The 14,985-nt window shown below is 44.4% G+C and overlaps 1 protein-coding gene across 7 annotated transcripts in view; it reads right to left on the bottom strand.

The window, feature by feature from the left end:
• Positions 1–14,985, bottom strand: part of ANKRD11 (ankyrin repeat domain containing 11) — a 1,995,649-nt gene that overhangs the window by 391,708 nt on the left and 1,588,956 nt on the right. For all 7 annotated transcript variants that reach the window (XM_069635589.1, XM_069635598.1, XM_069635590.1 and 4 more), the window contains one exon: positions 2,387–9,912. In XM_069635589.1, coding sequence (XP_069491690.1) covers positions 2,387–9,912 — 7,526 coding nt within the window. The remainder of the gene's footprint in view (positions 1–2,386; positions 9,913–14,985) is intronic.

The raw sequence follows: 14,985 nt of genomic DNA, 5'->3' as shown, positions 1-14,985 counted from the left end.
TTTTAAGGCGCGCGCCTTTTATTTACCGTCGCTGCTGCCGGTTTCATCCCTGTGTGGTGCAGACCCCTCCAGATGTCGTCCTTCTTGCCGAAGCTCCAGGAACCATGGAAACTACCAGGAACAACTACCGTGGCACCAGCTTCTTCATTGAATAAGGCACTGTGTTCTGTTTGAGGAATTAGTCTGAATCCCTTTTCTCCTCCTACAAGGCTTGCCCCCATCTTCCCTCCTTCTTATAACTTTTTCTTCCTCCATTGACAATATCTAAGTACTCTTGGCTACAGTGAATCTTGAACTGTCCGACTGTGAGATCCTCGACAACAGGAACCCGGTTCCACTTGACACTGGCTCCGGCCTATTGACTCTTGAATTTCTGTCCATGAGTGTTCTCCGATTCGGTCTGCATTGACAAAAGTTTTGCCTATGATTTTTGCCCCCAACTCTCTCTGGGTAACTGAGGTGCTAAGTGTGTTTCTGCCCCTGTAACATTTCTTGCCGCGGATACGCGCATCTTTAGTAAGACCAAACTGTCATTACTGTCAAAAATAGATTGCATATGTATTCCCGGTAACGTCTTTTGTTTCACAACACCGGTCGTTAAAACATAGGGTACTTACCTTGAAGTTATACCGTACAAAGTGAATTGGTGGTTGTAGTATATTTTACGTGTGGTTTTGAATTAATAGAAGTGTTGTATTTATAACAAACGGTTTAAAAATAAATGTACTTCTATTTTTTTTACCTGAAACCTTGAGTCAGTGCTTGCTTGAGTCACAGTAATTGTGGTCCCTTTGTGTAATCTCTGCTACTGCTCATATACACTTGAGATAAGCCTGGCTGCTCCGCTACTGCTACCACTATGACATAGTAGTACAGGCTTGTAACAAAGGTAAAACTTATATTACCATCTGTAGTCTTAATTGTTTGTAGTGGTCCCTAAGGGCACTGCACAGGATTCTGCCTAACACAGGCTTCCCTCAAATTCCAGTCTAAACAATCTGCAACCTGAATGCCACCCTACACCTTTTCTCCCCACCCTCCGTCTCCCCATCATCCTTCTTCTCCCTAACTCTGTGCAGTTTTTACTAACTGGTTGCCTGGTTCACCTCCAGAGCTTTACAGGTCCCAAGCTCCCCTGCCAGTCTTTTTCACTTGCCTCCAGGCCGCTGCACTATGTTCAGCATTACTGCACTTTCAGTTTACGCTACATGAGCGGGGCAACCTTTCTACGCTTAAACCATGGCCCTGTTGGACTGGACGAGTTTCTTACAGTCACTACCAGCGGATTTCATTTTACCCTTAAAACTCTTGTATGAGATCCTCTTTTTCATCCATTTGTTAAAGCCATGGCACATTGTACCCAGGTAGACTCACTCCTGGTTCATAAGAAATTGGCTATAACTTGGCCTTCCTACCAACCTACTGAGTGGACTCCTGGTAATTGAGAAAGCTGCTGCCCATCTTATCCCGGGAGTCCATCGCTGCACACACTGCCACCTTGATCAGCTATGTTTGGTGTCTGTTTGAATGGGAGGCATTTCTGCAGACTAAGCGAAAACAAGGCACAATATTACCATATATTGCCTTCACCCTTCCTGGGGTTGGGGGGTGGAGGAGTGGTAAAACCACAGTACATAAACCCCCTGAAAATGGGCATTTCCTGCATGAACATTTCACAATTTTGCTGTAATTTTGGCCACATAATTATATCAAATTTGCATAGGAAGAGCCAAGTACGGGCAGGGTGCAATTCAGAAAATTAAGCCTATGTGCACATTTTGTTGCAGAACTGTTTCTCTGGATTGTGCCCACCCCTGTCAAATGTCCTTTTCAAATCCCTTTTCATTGCTCAGTGTACCTCACCAATGTGGCCAATCCCTTCTTGAGTAACATATCTGGGCCTGGCCCATTTGGCCTGTCTGCTGAACCAGTGAACTGCTGTTGATTGTTACACAGGTCCCTTATGCTCTTGTTAAGGTGGGAGAGTATCGGTCTTGTCTTCTGATGCCTGTAAAAATCTTCTCATCAACAATCATGGCCCTAATAACCATATCATATTTTGGTGTTCCATGAAAGCATTCCTGTTTCCATAGTAGAAGATTCCCTCCCATTTTCGTTCATTGCCAAGAACCCAACGGCAAAAAAAGAGCGGTTTAAAAACCACATCTATGTGAACCTAGAAAAGATAGGTTGCAAAAGAATCTCATACAAAGGTTACATTCTGACAGCAAAAGGGACAACAAGCATTTAAAAATGAAGCATGTTGTATCGGATTTGATCACATTTCCAGTTAGACGACGTCAACATTTAATTTCAAACCACTAATATTTTTTTAAGCATTTTTCCACTACCACAGATTATACTAGCATAAACAGTAACAACTTACCACTGGAATGTGGAGTTTGCTAAGAGGTTTGCCATCAAGCAGATAAGAACCAGTGTAGGTAACATATTCTGCATAACATTGAGGAGCCTGGGGCGTAATGTAGCAGAGTATTTTCCGTTTCTCTTCAATCTTTTTTCTGATCTGAAGATATTCAAAATATGGGTTTGATCGATCACTGTGATAGGGTTCAATATCATCCAGCTTTATGGCATCAACAATAGCTGCAAGTGTCTGCTGGATCATCTCCCTGGTTTGCTGGGTGGTGGTGATTATATGCTGCTGAAGCTGCTGATTAGGACGTTGAAATTTGCGTTTGCGTGGATGCTGAGCCTGAGTATCATCCTCCTCAGACATTCGGCACTTAGTGCGCGTTGATGGAGTTGACACTGGGACAAGCTCTTTCTCACCAGTTATTGCATTGTGCTTATTCTGGTTAGCCAGCATCTGAGCCCTATTTCGAGTTATTCGCTGAGGAAGATCTTCAATTTTACATACTTTTGGAACTTCAATTACTGTTTTTTGTGGTGGGTGTGCTGGTTCTGCTGACTGCATATCACTTTGCAAAATGTCAGTATGGGCAGGAGCCGTCTCAACAATCTCCAGTGGTGTTCCCTCTTGCAAGGCGTTGTCCTGTACAAGGGCACACTCTAACAGACATTTATGTGCACCGCTATCCACAGCGGTTTCTGACATTTGCACAGCTAAATTATTTGTTAAAGTCTCTTTTTGGTCCGAGGAAGTAAGCTGTAATGACTCGGAGGTAAGCCCAAGGGTTTCTGAATTGCATACATCTTTTCCCTCCTCAACAGTTAAATTGTCTCCTACAGTTTCTGGGGATGTTGCCAATGGGTTTTGATTAGCAGATTGGAAGTCTGTTTCCAGAGCAGGGAGACCAACACGCTGATCATGTGGTATAAGTTCCAAGTTGTTGGATGATTCCTCTGGTACAAATCCATCTGTTTGCACACTGCTAACAGTTATCACGGCAGTCATGTTATTCTCTTCCTCAAGAGACGATGGTTCTGCTATTTCAGAATCTGGACCAACAACTTCAACTGGAAGGGGCAAATCTGGCAATGAGAAAGGTCCAAGATCGAGTTCATCGCCTGAATTTGCAAAGGGATCAGACCAGGTTTCTGGTTCATCTCTACTTGCAGGTTCCATACTATTAACTCTCAGAAAATGAGTATCCGAGGTGGATATAGACTTTGTCTGTGTTTCTGTAGGCATATAAGGTGGTTCTAGCGGCATTCCAGAAGATTCACCAGAAAGTGATCTGCATGTGGTAAAGAAAGTATCTAGTGGGGTGGGAGACATGAGGGGGATTTGTTCATTTGAAGGTGTCGTAACCCGTTGAAGTTCAACTTCTTTTGAGCCCTCAAATCCAGTTTCTGATGCCAATTGGTACGAAATGGGAGAGACAGGGTAAGGGGAATCTGTGGCAATGAAAGGTACAGATAGGGAAGGCACTGTGCTCGGAGAACTAAAGGGTTTGGGGGATTCAGAGCATCTTGGAGATTTAATTACAAGTCCTGACCCTATAGACCAGCTTACAGTATGCTCTGAAGCATTGCCAATCAAACTTGGGGCAACAACAAAATCGGCATTTGTTGGGGGAGTACTGGCCCAGGCCAAAGAGTTCTCTTCTGGAATACTAGATCTGAAAGGATGTTCTTCAACAGGTGGTACAAATCTAGTTTCTGATGAAAGGAAACTAGGCTCTGATGGTAAAAACCCTGATCCTGATGATGTAAAGCCAGGCTGTGAATTCTTATAGTCTGTATTCAAAGGTGCAAAACCAGACTCCAAACTCTGCTCCAAATCTTTATAGCTGGGTTCTGAAGAAGTAAAGCCTGGCTCATTAAGTGATAACTCTGGCTCTGCAGACCCCAGGACTGGTTCGGCAGGCCTCAGCATCGGCTCGGCAGGCCCCAGCTCGGAAGGCCCATGCACCGGCTCGGAAGGCCCATGCACCGGCTCGGAAGGCCCATGCACCGGCTCGGAAGGCCCATGCACCGGCTCGGAAGGCCCATGCACCGGCTCGGAAGGCCCATGCACCGGCTCAGCAGGTGCTAGTTCAAATTCGGAAGGAGCCAAAACGCATTCTGCAGGTGCCAAGCTAGGCTTCAATGAATCAAACTCGAGCTCTGAAGCTGTACACTTAGGGACTGATAGTGGAATGTTGGGCTTTGAAGCTTTAAACAAAGGCTCGGATGGCTCAAAGTCAGACTTTGATGGAGTTAAACTAGGGTCAAAGACAGATTCTGGTGAAATAAAATCAGACTTCACATCACATTCGGATGCTGCATAACCAGGCTCCAAACTTGGCTCGGATGGTTTAAAGCCAATTTCCGTTCCAGGTTCTAATGGCATAAAGCCAAGTTCCAATACAGGCTCTGATGGTGTAAAACTAGTCTCTGAAGGAGTATATCCAGGTGCCGATGGTGAAAAGGGTTCAGGTGGATTATAATTGGGTTCAGGATTTAAAAAATGATGCTCGGCAGAGTGAAACCTGTGATCAGTAGACGATACATGTTCACCAGGGGACAAGCAGCCAGACTGAGTACACACGGCAGGTGATAAACAGCTAGTCTCAGGAGGCAAAATAGATGCAGTAGCTTGTTGGTTTTCAACAGAGTCTAAATGTATATCAAGATCAGGGGGAACAGCGCTTTCAATGGAAGGGGCTAAAACCTCATCTCTATGTGAAGGGGAAGATTTTGCTTTAAGACCAGTGTAGATGCTTTCGGGTGAGTGAGTAACTCCAGCAAATGGTCCAGAAGAACAATGCATAGATTCTACCTTAGGCGATGGGATGCAAAAGTCTGGCGAGTAATATCCTGGAGACAAACAGGGAAACTTATCAATGGGAGTAGTAGGATGGGAAATCTTTTCATTTAGTTGTCGCACGGGGGAGTCATAATTTGATGGGACAGGAACACTTTGTTGCCTGAAAAACCTATTCTCCCCAACACCAAATTCTTCTTCAGATGCTCTTCTGAGATCTACAGAGAATGAGCGATAAAGATTTGTGGAGGCAATGGGTCTGGTTGGTGTGTTACTTTGGTTTTCGGATAGCCCACTAGAAGCACTGGAGTACCTGTCAAAAAAGGATGGTGAGCAGGCATTCATTGACATGGCTGATATGGGCAAGGAATGCTGAGAATCGGCACAATCAAACATCAAATCTGTATAGTCTTCATTGCTACACGATGGAGTCCTCGGTATCTGCATTATTTCTTCGTAGCTTGGACAGGACACGACAGATGCTGGTGCGGGAACGCCAGTTGGTCGACCTTGGTCTGGTCTCGGTGAAGCTGGTAACAGTTCTTTCATTATAGGGCCATTGAGCCAATCTTTTGAATCCATTCCCATAGCAGGCTGAGTTTTATGTTCTGGGGACAGCAAAGGGTTTAGAGGTCCAGTCTCCTTGAGCTTTTTATCCTTCTGTTGCTCAAGTGTTTTTTTTGTGGCAAGATCCAAGTTTCTTTTACGTGCTTCTTCTGAGGATTTGTTCTTATCCTTTAATTTGGGATCTCCAGACCTGTGTCTCATTTTTTCCATTTGCTTCATTCTTTCTTTATGCCTCTTGTGTCGTTCTTCAATTTCCAAATCCTTTTGGCTGAGCATCCTTTCAAAGCTAGTCATCATTAGATCACCATCGCCTAAAAGCTTTTCCCGTGGCCTGTTATCTTTCTTGCTTACATCTTTGGCAGGTGGCAATCTATCATTTATGATGCTTATCTTGGTAGCTTCTCCCTTGTCTTTCTCGTGGCTTTCCTTTACCCTGTCTTTCTGTTTATTTTCATTTAGCTTGACACACTCATCCTTCGACCGCTCCTTGAACATGACAACTTGAGGACTTTCTTTTTCTTTCAGAAGAGATTTTTGGTCTTCTTTATGGTGCCTGGAAGCTCCATCTACATGTTTTTCTCTGTGCTTTTCTCTGTCATCTTTGCTCTTTTCACGATGCTTGTCCTTCCTTTTCTTTTCTTTTGACAGATTGTTGGTAACACCATAGGCTTTGTCTTTGTCAATCTTTTTTGATGGTTCACGATCATATTCGTGCTTGCTCTTCTTATCGGATGAAGTGAAGTCAACACTTTTATCAAATTCTTCCTCAGTCTCTGTTTTTACACTACAGGAAATACTACACCCATCAAAATCTAAAGCGGAATGATCTTTTTCACTCTGTACGGAGTCCTTTCTGCTACACAAATCTCTAGTATCCGTTTTTTCCTTCTTTTCAGACTTTTCTTTCTTAGCCTTTTCTTTTTCATGGCTTTTTTTAGATGAGGAAGAAGAGTGCCTATGCCTCTCTCTCTCTTTCAGTTTGTCTGGTAAGCTTGGCAAAGGCATGGCATCTTTGAATTTATCCTGAGATGTGTCTGAATGGGAGAGTGTAGACAAATCAAAGAGGTTCAAAATTCCTGGATCCTGAACCTGGTCTGTGAAGCTGTCTGAGGATAATTCACTTATTTTATCAAATGACTCATCATGGAATTCTTGAAGGGCTGCTTCTTCTAATTTCTCCAGCACACTTTTCTCACCCTCGTTGCTTTTGGAAGACTCGCGCCTCTTTACATGCTCTTTATCAGGCCTGTCCTTGTGTTTATTTTTCAACCGGTCATCACCAGGTTGTTTCCTGTCAATTTTTTCTATCAGTTTCTGTTTATTTTTCTTTTCTTGGTTTGAATCAACAGATACCCTGTCCTTCCGGTCTTTGTACTTCTCCAACACATCTTTGTCCTTCTTATCTCTGTGTTTCTCTACAGAACTCTTTTCCTTTTTATCTTTAACACCATCTGTCAAGGACCTTTCTCTTTTTTTATCTTTAGAATCTTTTTCTTTAGTTCTTTCTGAAGAATGCTGCCTGTCTGAAGAATACTTTCTATGTTTGTCGGAGGGATATAGGACTTTCTCTGTGATAGCATCTTTCTCTTGGCATGTGTCCTTGCTGTGTTCGCCAAAAGAATCACCTGCTTTAAAACCACTTGCATTTAAATTGGTCTCGTCTTCACTCTCATCAGTGAAAATATCAGCAATGCAATACCAGTTCTCTTTCACCTTTTTATCTTCTCTCTTGTCAAAGTCTCTCTCTCTACCAGCAGGTATCTTTTTCTCCTTATCTTTAATGTGCTCAGATGGCTTTTTTTCTTTGCTATGCAAATCTTTATATTTGTCTTTTGCATCTTTTCTCTCTCTGTAACCTTTTTCAGTATCTTTATCCTTTGGGGTCTTCTCCAAGAGAACCTTTTCTGTTTCTTTAGCTTTCTCACGATGTTTCTCTGGCTTCAGCTTCTCCCTTCTGTCCTTCTCAGAAGGTTCCTTTTTGTCCTTTTCCTTTCCAGAATGATGCCTTTCACGAGCTTCAACCACCTTGCCACTAAACTCAGATTCTGATGGGTCTTTGAAAAACATTTCAGAGCCATACTCTCTAACCCCTTCTCTGGACTGGTCCTCCTGCTTCACTTTGTCTTTTCGCTCCTTCAGGCTATCCAATGAATCTTTTCGCTCTTTGCTGGTCTCACTCGAATCTTTCCTGTCTTTAATGCTCTCTGCAGAATCCTTTCGTTTTTTGTCCTCAATCATATAATCAGATGTACTTTTATGTTTATCAATTTGGTCCCTTTTATCTGGGATTTTGTCAGCATAGTCTCGCTCTTTCTTCTTTAAAGACTCCTTGTCGTTATATTTCTCAGACTCTTTCCGCTCTTTACCTGCTTTATCTTTCTTTTTATCTTTAGTTTCTACCTTCACAGTTTCAATAATACATTTTAACGTTTCATTCTTGCTCTCCCCATACTCGGTTTCTGGACAATCCCAACTGTCCTCTTTAAAGTCAAAAGAGTCTGATGTTAAATCTGAGAACCACAATTCCTGCTGGTCATCAGACGCACAAAACTTTGCATCCTCGCAATCCACAAACTGGCTTCTGTTACTTAGCTCCTCAAAGACTGTTTCCTCTTTGAAAGTCTTTTCCTTCTTAAATTTTTCTTTCTCAGCTTTAAAAAATACATCTTTCTCAATTTTTGTCGTCTGCTCGTCTTTTAAGACCCCTTTTTTTTCAAGTTTTGCTGGTTTGTCTCTTGATTTTTTCTTTTTCTCATCTTTGTGTGTTTTGGTCTTTTCTGTCTTGGGAAAATTCTCCTTCAGTTTCTCTTTTTCAGATTTGCTAGGCCTTTCTTTCTCATCTTTGGAACCTTTGCTGCCATCTTTATTTACATCTTTCCCTTTCTTTACCAGTTTCTCATCTTTGGAAGCCTTAACCTCCCCTTTGCGAGACCAGTCTTTTTCTTCACACTTTAATTTAAACAATCTGTCTTCTTTTTTTGAATGTTCCCTCTCATGCTTCAGCACTTTGATTTTACTTTCAATATGGGGTTCAGAATCTAAAATTAAAACCTTTTCACTCTTTTGCTTAGATTCCTCATGGTCATATAGACCCTTAACCATTTTCATGTCTTGATTAGATGGACATGTACCCTTGTCTTTGTTTTTATGTTTGTGTTTCATTTTATGCTTTTTTACCACTTTACCCTCTTTGTCCAACTTTGAAATTGTCCCATCCAAATTCGGATGAAATGTATTCTTTTTCTCCAAGACACTGTTATGTTGATTATTTTTTTTTCTACTATCTTGTTTTTTACGAACTTGCTTTACAGCTTCCAAGCATGAATCCTCTGATGTATAGTCTGAGTCACTGGTCAGTCTTGTTCTCGGGCAGTCTGACAAGGAGCTGACATCAGACCAAGCAGGAGAAGATATTGTTTTCCAATTGTCTGTTCTCCAATGTTTATTATGCTGTTCTGGAAGGCTAGAGTTATGTTTTTGTGATGCTATGCTCACATGAGAAGAGGTGGAAGAGGTAGAAAGAGAACTAAACAATGAGGAATCTTTAAGCACCAATGGAGGGGCTTTCACACAGTTTGTACTTTCCAAAGAGAGAACCCCTCCCTCTGAACTCACCAAGTGTTCACATTCAGACTCTGAGGAGCAAAACATGCCTTTCTTTTTGCCTAATCGCACCTCCTTGCTTTTTGTGTCCTTCTTCCGTTTTTTTTTTACTTTGTTTTTCTCTTTCTGCTTTGTAATGGATGGCTCCCGAGGTTTACAGATTGGCAAAACAGCATGGACTGTAAGCATTAGCTTGTCTGAGGAAGGACCAGTGATGCGCCGATCCTCATCATCGGACGTATCAGATAAGATGCGACGGGCAGCTTTCTTTGGTGCAGGTGCATTCTTACAAAAAGATTTTACTTCCATTTTAGGTATAGCAATCACACAGTCTTCTTTACCATCTTTTCGGAATTCTTTTTTTAACAAATGTTTATCATCAGCTGGAGGGAGTCTGTCCTCTTCATCATCCTCATCAAATTCATACTCATCTTTTAGTGGTGTGTTTTTTGGTGCATCAGGATTCTTGCTTTTACGTTTTGAACCTTTCTCAAACTCAGAGTCTGTGTTATTGCCATCAACAGAGCTCGAAGGTGCAAAGGAAGGGGCATCGTCCTCTTCTGAACTCTCTGTCAACAGAAAAAAAAAACCACATAAGCAATGCGATTTTGAAAACATTTAACAAAAAAATTAACAAATGTATTAGTTGCCATAACTCCAATGAACCCTGTTACATAACTAATGAATACAAGCTGATTGAAAAATAAAGGGTGACTAAAAATTGCCAATGCCACCCCTCATTCATGTTGTCCTGGATTACCGAAATATAATTATGTCACTTTAGATATAAAATGGGCTTGTCAGGCTAATTGACCAGTCAAACAAAGTTTCTATTATACCAAGATGTAAGCTAATGGATATGTTGAATTACGCTCTGCTACATTGAGTTATCCTTGACATAAATTTGCTAAGCCTCAGTCCCTGCTCACCTATAGTCAAAACTGTTTAGAAAAAGGCTCATGACAAAGCGAACAACATTACTGTCCAGCTGCAGGCAAGATCACTTACTGTGTCCTAGAGAAATATAAAGATGATGGTAGATATACTGTGCTCGTACAGGAGTAAGACTTTATAAAACACTTTGTATATCTGAAAATAGATCCACATTTTGGAGCCCCTCTACTGAGAACGAACATGGCTCAAACAACATGTTCTATGGGTGGTTTCTGACTCAAGATGAGACTGCCTTTGTGGCTGAGACAAGACTTATAAGCAAAACACTATTTCTTCTGTGTGAAAGAGCTACAAATGTGATTGTAGACACTCCAGAGTGTGGGAATACACACATTTTTGTAATTGAAAACTTTACGTTTAGAACTACCAAAACAGTCCAGTAAAAGATGGTGTTTTACAGGCAAAAGTAGCTCAACATTTCAAATGAAGGGGACAACCTACAAAAACACCATATTACTTACATATGAGACACTCATATGTTGTGACCTCAAGGGGAACAAAGACCAATTTATTATTCTTGCTCCTTTACACAGTCTAGACAGTTTGAAGAGTTTACCCATGAACTAAACAGGATTTCAACCACGCTCATTTAATTTGTAGGCAGGAAAAGAAATCAGTGTGGTAAAGTTCTGAGGGATATCATCTTGTTCTCCTTTTGAAGTAGCTTGAGATGCAATGCAAAATTTACTCAAATTGTTATATTGAGACCAAGGGGCATCAAAGATGGCGCTTTCACATGAGCGTGAAAAATGCCGAGGTTAGACTCTGGCAGCTTAGGCATTTAAAAGAAAGTACCAACAGAAAAAAATATGAACATTCACTTACTGTGAGGGGTCAGAAGTAAGGCTCGGACACAATGGGGGCATGTTATGTGCAGAAACATCATATGAGAAAGGGTTAGAAAAATGCCTCTCTGTCCCTATAACTAAGTGGGGTCTCCCTGCTCTAGGAAAACTAATGAAATTGTCAGACTGCTCAAATTATAAAGTCCGTCCCTACTGTGCCTCAAAAAGCCTACTTTTGTCCCCAACACTAATAGCATAAATGAACTGTACAAGGATGATCTCTTCCTAAAGTGACATGTTCTTTGTGGTTCCAAATAACAAACGTTGCCAGTGTCTTGGGCAAAAAGTGTCAAAAATAAAGACCTTTTCAAAGCTGTAGGCCTCCAAGGTTAGGGCTGTAATCTTTTCCCCTAAAGTCATTATAGTGGTGTTCTCCTTTTGAAAGCCCCTAAAGCCTGCACTGTGTCTACAAAGGTCAATAGACAGTTCAAAAGATTATCCTCCTTACCCTTCTTCCTGACGGTGCATCCACTCTGTTGGGTGCTTCACCTGTGCTGTGGATGCTGGGAGGTTACAGACTGCAATAACGTGAGCTGTCCTGACTTCTGGGACCTTGCTCACATTCTCCTCTTCCTCGTTTCTTGGCTTCCCTCCAGCTGGTTTTCATCATGCTAGCTGTGGCACGGCTTGCCTGTTTCCTCCTTGGAGGATCGTCTCACTTCTGCATCTCAGTTGTCTGACATTTAAACTCCAGCGTTGGTAAAAGGGAGCGGCTTTGGGCCAATCACGTTTGTTGGGAAACTAGAGCGCTCATTCAGCTTTTCGATAGTGATCCTTTGACTCCCGATCATCATCATCTTCTCAGTACATGTCAGAGTTAGGTGTAACAAATTGCATTTTCTAGGGTTTGCACTTTGTCAAGTATATTAGATTGACTAACCGGACTAAAATATATTGGTCTCATCAAAACAAGGGTGGGGAGGATTGAACATTGGAGAGGGGTTTAGGGGCACTAATGCGTGGGCATATTGCATCCTCTGAATATAGTCATCCATAATCCCATAAGGGGGTTCCTCCTCCATGCGATCCTCCCGGGGTGAACCACCCCCTGGGGGACTATTGTATTATGGACGTACCGCCCTGGCCTCATGGGAAAGGTCTCCCCCTAGGAGAGAAATTACAAGTTACTCACCGCAGTGACTAACGTCCTTAGGCCCCTTTCCTCCATATTGTATGGGTGACCCTTCCTAGGGATGAAAGACGGAACCCTTTTCGCCAGAAAAACCACCTCTGCCTTTAAATTTAGAGGCGCATGGGGGTGAGGCCCTGGGAGCATGCGCAACCCTGACTCCACCAACCAGTTCCACTCCTCAGTCCCCATTTATCCGTCGACAATATTTATTATTGCCTAAGGAACAAGTTACTTACCTGTAACTGTTGTTCTCCAGCATGGGGTCTGGCATGGATTGACATGCTCATGAATATTCCCCGTTGTCAGGCTGGGAATCCTCGGTGAAGAAAAAAAATTAGTATCAGTTTCGTTTCAGATCTGTCTTTCTCAGTAGTAACCAATCACTAGTCTCTGGGTCATACTGCCCACAGCCAATGACTGCCCTCTACCTAAGCACCGCCTCTGGCAGCCATCTTCAGATTTGGAAGCACACAAAGTGGTAGTATGACCAAGTAAAGAGCCGTAGAGGGGCATGAGGGAGGGTTCGCATGTGAATCCATGCCAGACCCATGCTGGAGAACAGTAACAGGTAAGGAACAAGTTACTTACCTGTAACTGTTGTTCTCCAGCATGGGTCTGGCATGGATTCACATGCTCATGAATATTCCCCGTCGTCAGGCTGGGAATCCTCGGTAAGAAAAAACCAGTATCAGTTTCGTTTCTGATCTGTCTTTCGTAGTAATAACCAATCACTGGTCTCTGCGTCATACTGACCACAGCCAATGACTGCCCTCTACCTAAGCACCGCCTCTGGCAGCCATCTTCAGATTTGGAAGCACGTGAAGTGGCAGTATGACCAAGTGAAGAGCCGCAGAGGGGTAGGAGGGAGGGTTCGCATGTGAATCCATGCCAGACCCATGCTGGAGAACAACAGTTACAGGTAAGTAACTTGTTCCTTCTCCAGCATGGGGTCTGGCATGGATTCACATGCTCATGAATAAAGAATACATAGCAGTACACACATGCACAACCACGGGAGGTGGCAAAGGCTCAACATTAAGCATCACATAAGCTCAACATTAAGCATCTTACCTCCTCACCAGGCTCACCTCAGGCGAACAGGTTGCGCAGCACTGCTTGGCCGACCCTGGACTCCTCCCTGGAATCCCGGTCGACGCAGTAGAATTTCGTGAAGGTGTGCGTCGACCTCCACGTAGCAGCCCTGCATATGTCCAGCAGGGGCACACCAGATAGGAACGCCGTGGTAGCTGCGATCGCTCTGGTGGAATGGGCTCTCGGACGGCCAGGCAGCGGTCGGTTTGCCAACCGATGACAGTACATGATACAGCCGGAGAGCCATCTGGAAATGGAAGCCTTCGAGAGAGCCTTCCCCTGATTGACAGGTCCAAAGTTCACAAAGAGTTGTGACGTCTTCCGAAAACACTTCGTGCGGTCTACGTAGAACTTCAGCGCTCTAGCCACATCCAGCGAGTGCAAAGTCCTCTCAGCCGGCGACGAAGGCGACGGGAAGAACACAGGCAACACCAAGGGTTCGTTGAGATGGAAGTCCGACGGCACCTTGGGCATGAAGGAGGGGTGCGTCCTGAGCACTACCCTTGTGTCGTGGAAAGTCAAGTACGGGGCCTTGCAGGAAAGGGCCTGGATCTCTCCCACTCGTCGTGCGGAGGTGATGGCCACAAGAAAAGCTGTTTTCCACGATAGAAACTTCAACGGGGCCGAGTGCAGAGGCTCGAACGGAGGTCCCATGAGCTTGGTCAGCACCACGTTGAGCTCCCACGCCGGGGCCGGGGCCTTCACCGGCGGGAACGATCTGAACAGTCCCTTCATGAACTCTTTCACCAGACGATGAGACCACAAGGACGTCCGCCCCGTGGTTCTGGTGTATCGGGAGATCGCAGCAAGATGAATCTTGATGGACGCGTGTGCCAGACCAGCTTTGGCCAGCGTCAGCAGGTACGGCAGTACTTGGGGAGCCGTAATCCGTAGAGGGTTAATCTTCTGTGCGTGGCACCAGACAGAGAACCTCTTCCATTTGTGTCCGTAGCATTTAAGAGTCGAGGACGCCCTGGCCTTTGCAAGAACCTCTCTGCAATCGGCCGGTATGTCGTATCCTCCAAACTCTAGCGCTGCAGGAGCCAGGCCTGCAAGTTCAGCGACTTCGGGTCGTGGTGGAGGATGGCGCCTCCTTCCCTGGAGAGTAGATCCGCGTCCGCCGGCAGCTTGATCGGCGGGGACGCTGACAAGTCCAGAAGGTCCGGGAACCATATCTGCCTCGGCCACGCAGGTGCGACGAGGATCATCCTGCACCGTGACCTCTTGAGCTGGTTGACGAGCCGGATTAGCAGAGGCAAGGGAGGGAACGCGTAGAGGAACAGGCCCTCCCAGGGGAACGAGAAAGCATCGCCCATGCTCCTCGTCTGGGGAAACCTGCTGGCGAACCTCCGGCACTTGGTGTTCGTCGCCGTCGCGAACAGGTCGATCTGGGGTGTGCCCCACCGTCGGAAGAGGCGATCCACCAGATCCTGCCGTAGTTCCCACTCGTGGCACGAGCGCAGCTCCCTGCTGAGTGAGTCGGCGATGGTGTTTTTTATCCCTGCCAGATGAAACGGCACCAGAAAAATCCCTTGGGCGACGGCCCAATGCCACAGGTCCTGCGCCTCCTTGGACAGCGCTGGGGACCTGGTTCCGCCCTGTTTCCTGATGTAAAACAT

The sequence above is a fragment of the Ambystoma mexicanum genome, chromosome 1q (genome assembly GCF_040938575.1).
Source record: "Ambystoma mexicanum isolate Mex_15411 chromosome 1q, UKY_AmexF1_1, whole genome shotgun sequence".
NCBI lineage: Eukaryota > Metazoa > Chordata > Amphibia > Caudata > Ambystomatidae > Ambystoma > Ambystoma mexicanum.
This window is presented reverse-complemented; position numbering and strand designations above follow the sequence as displayed.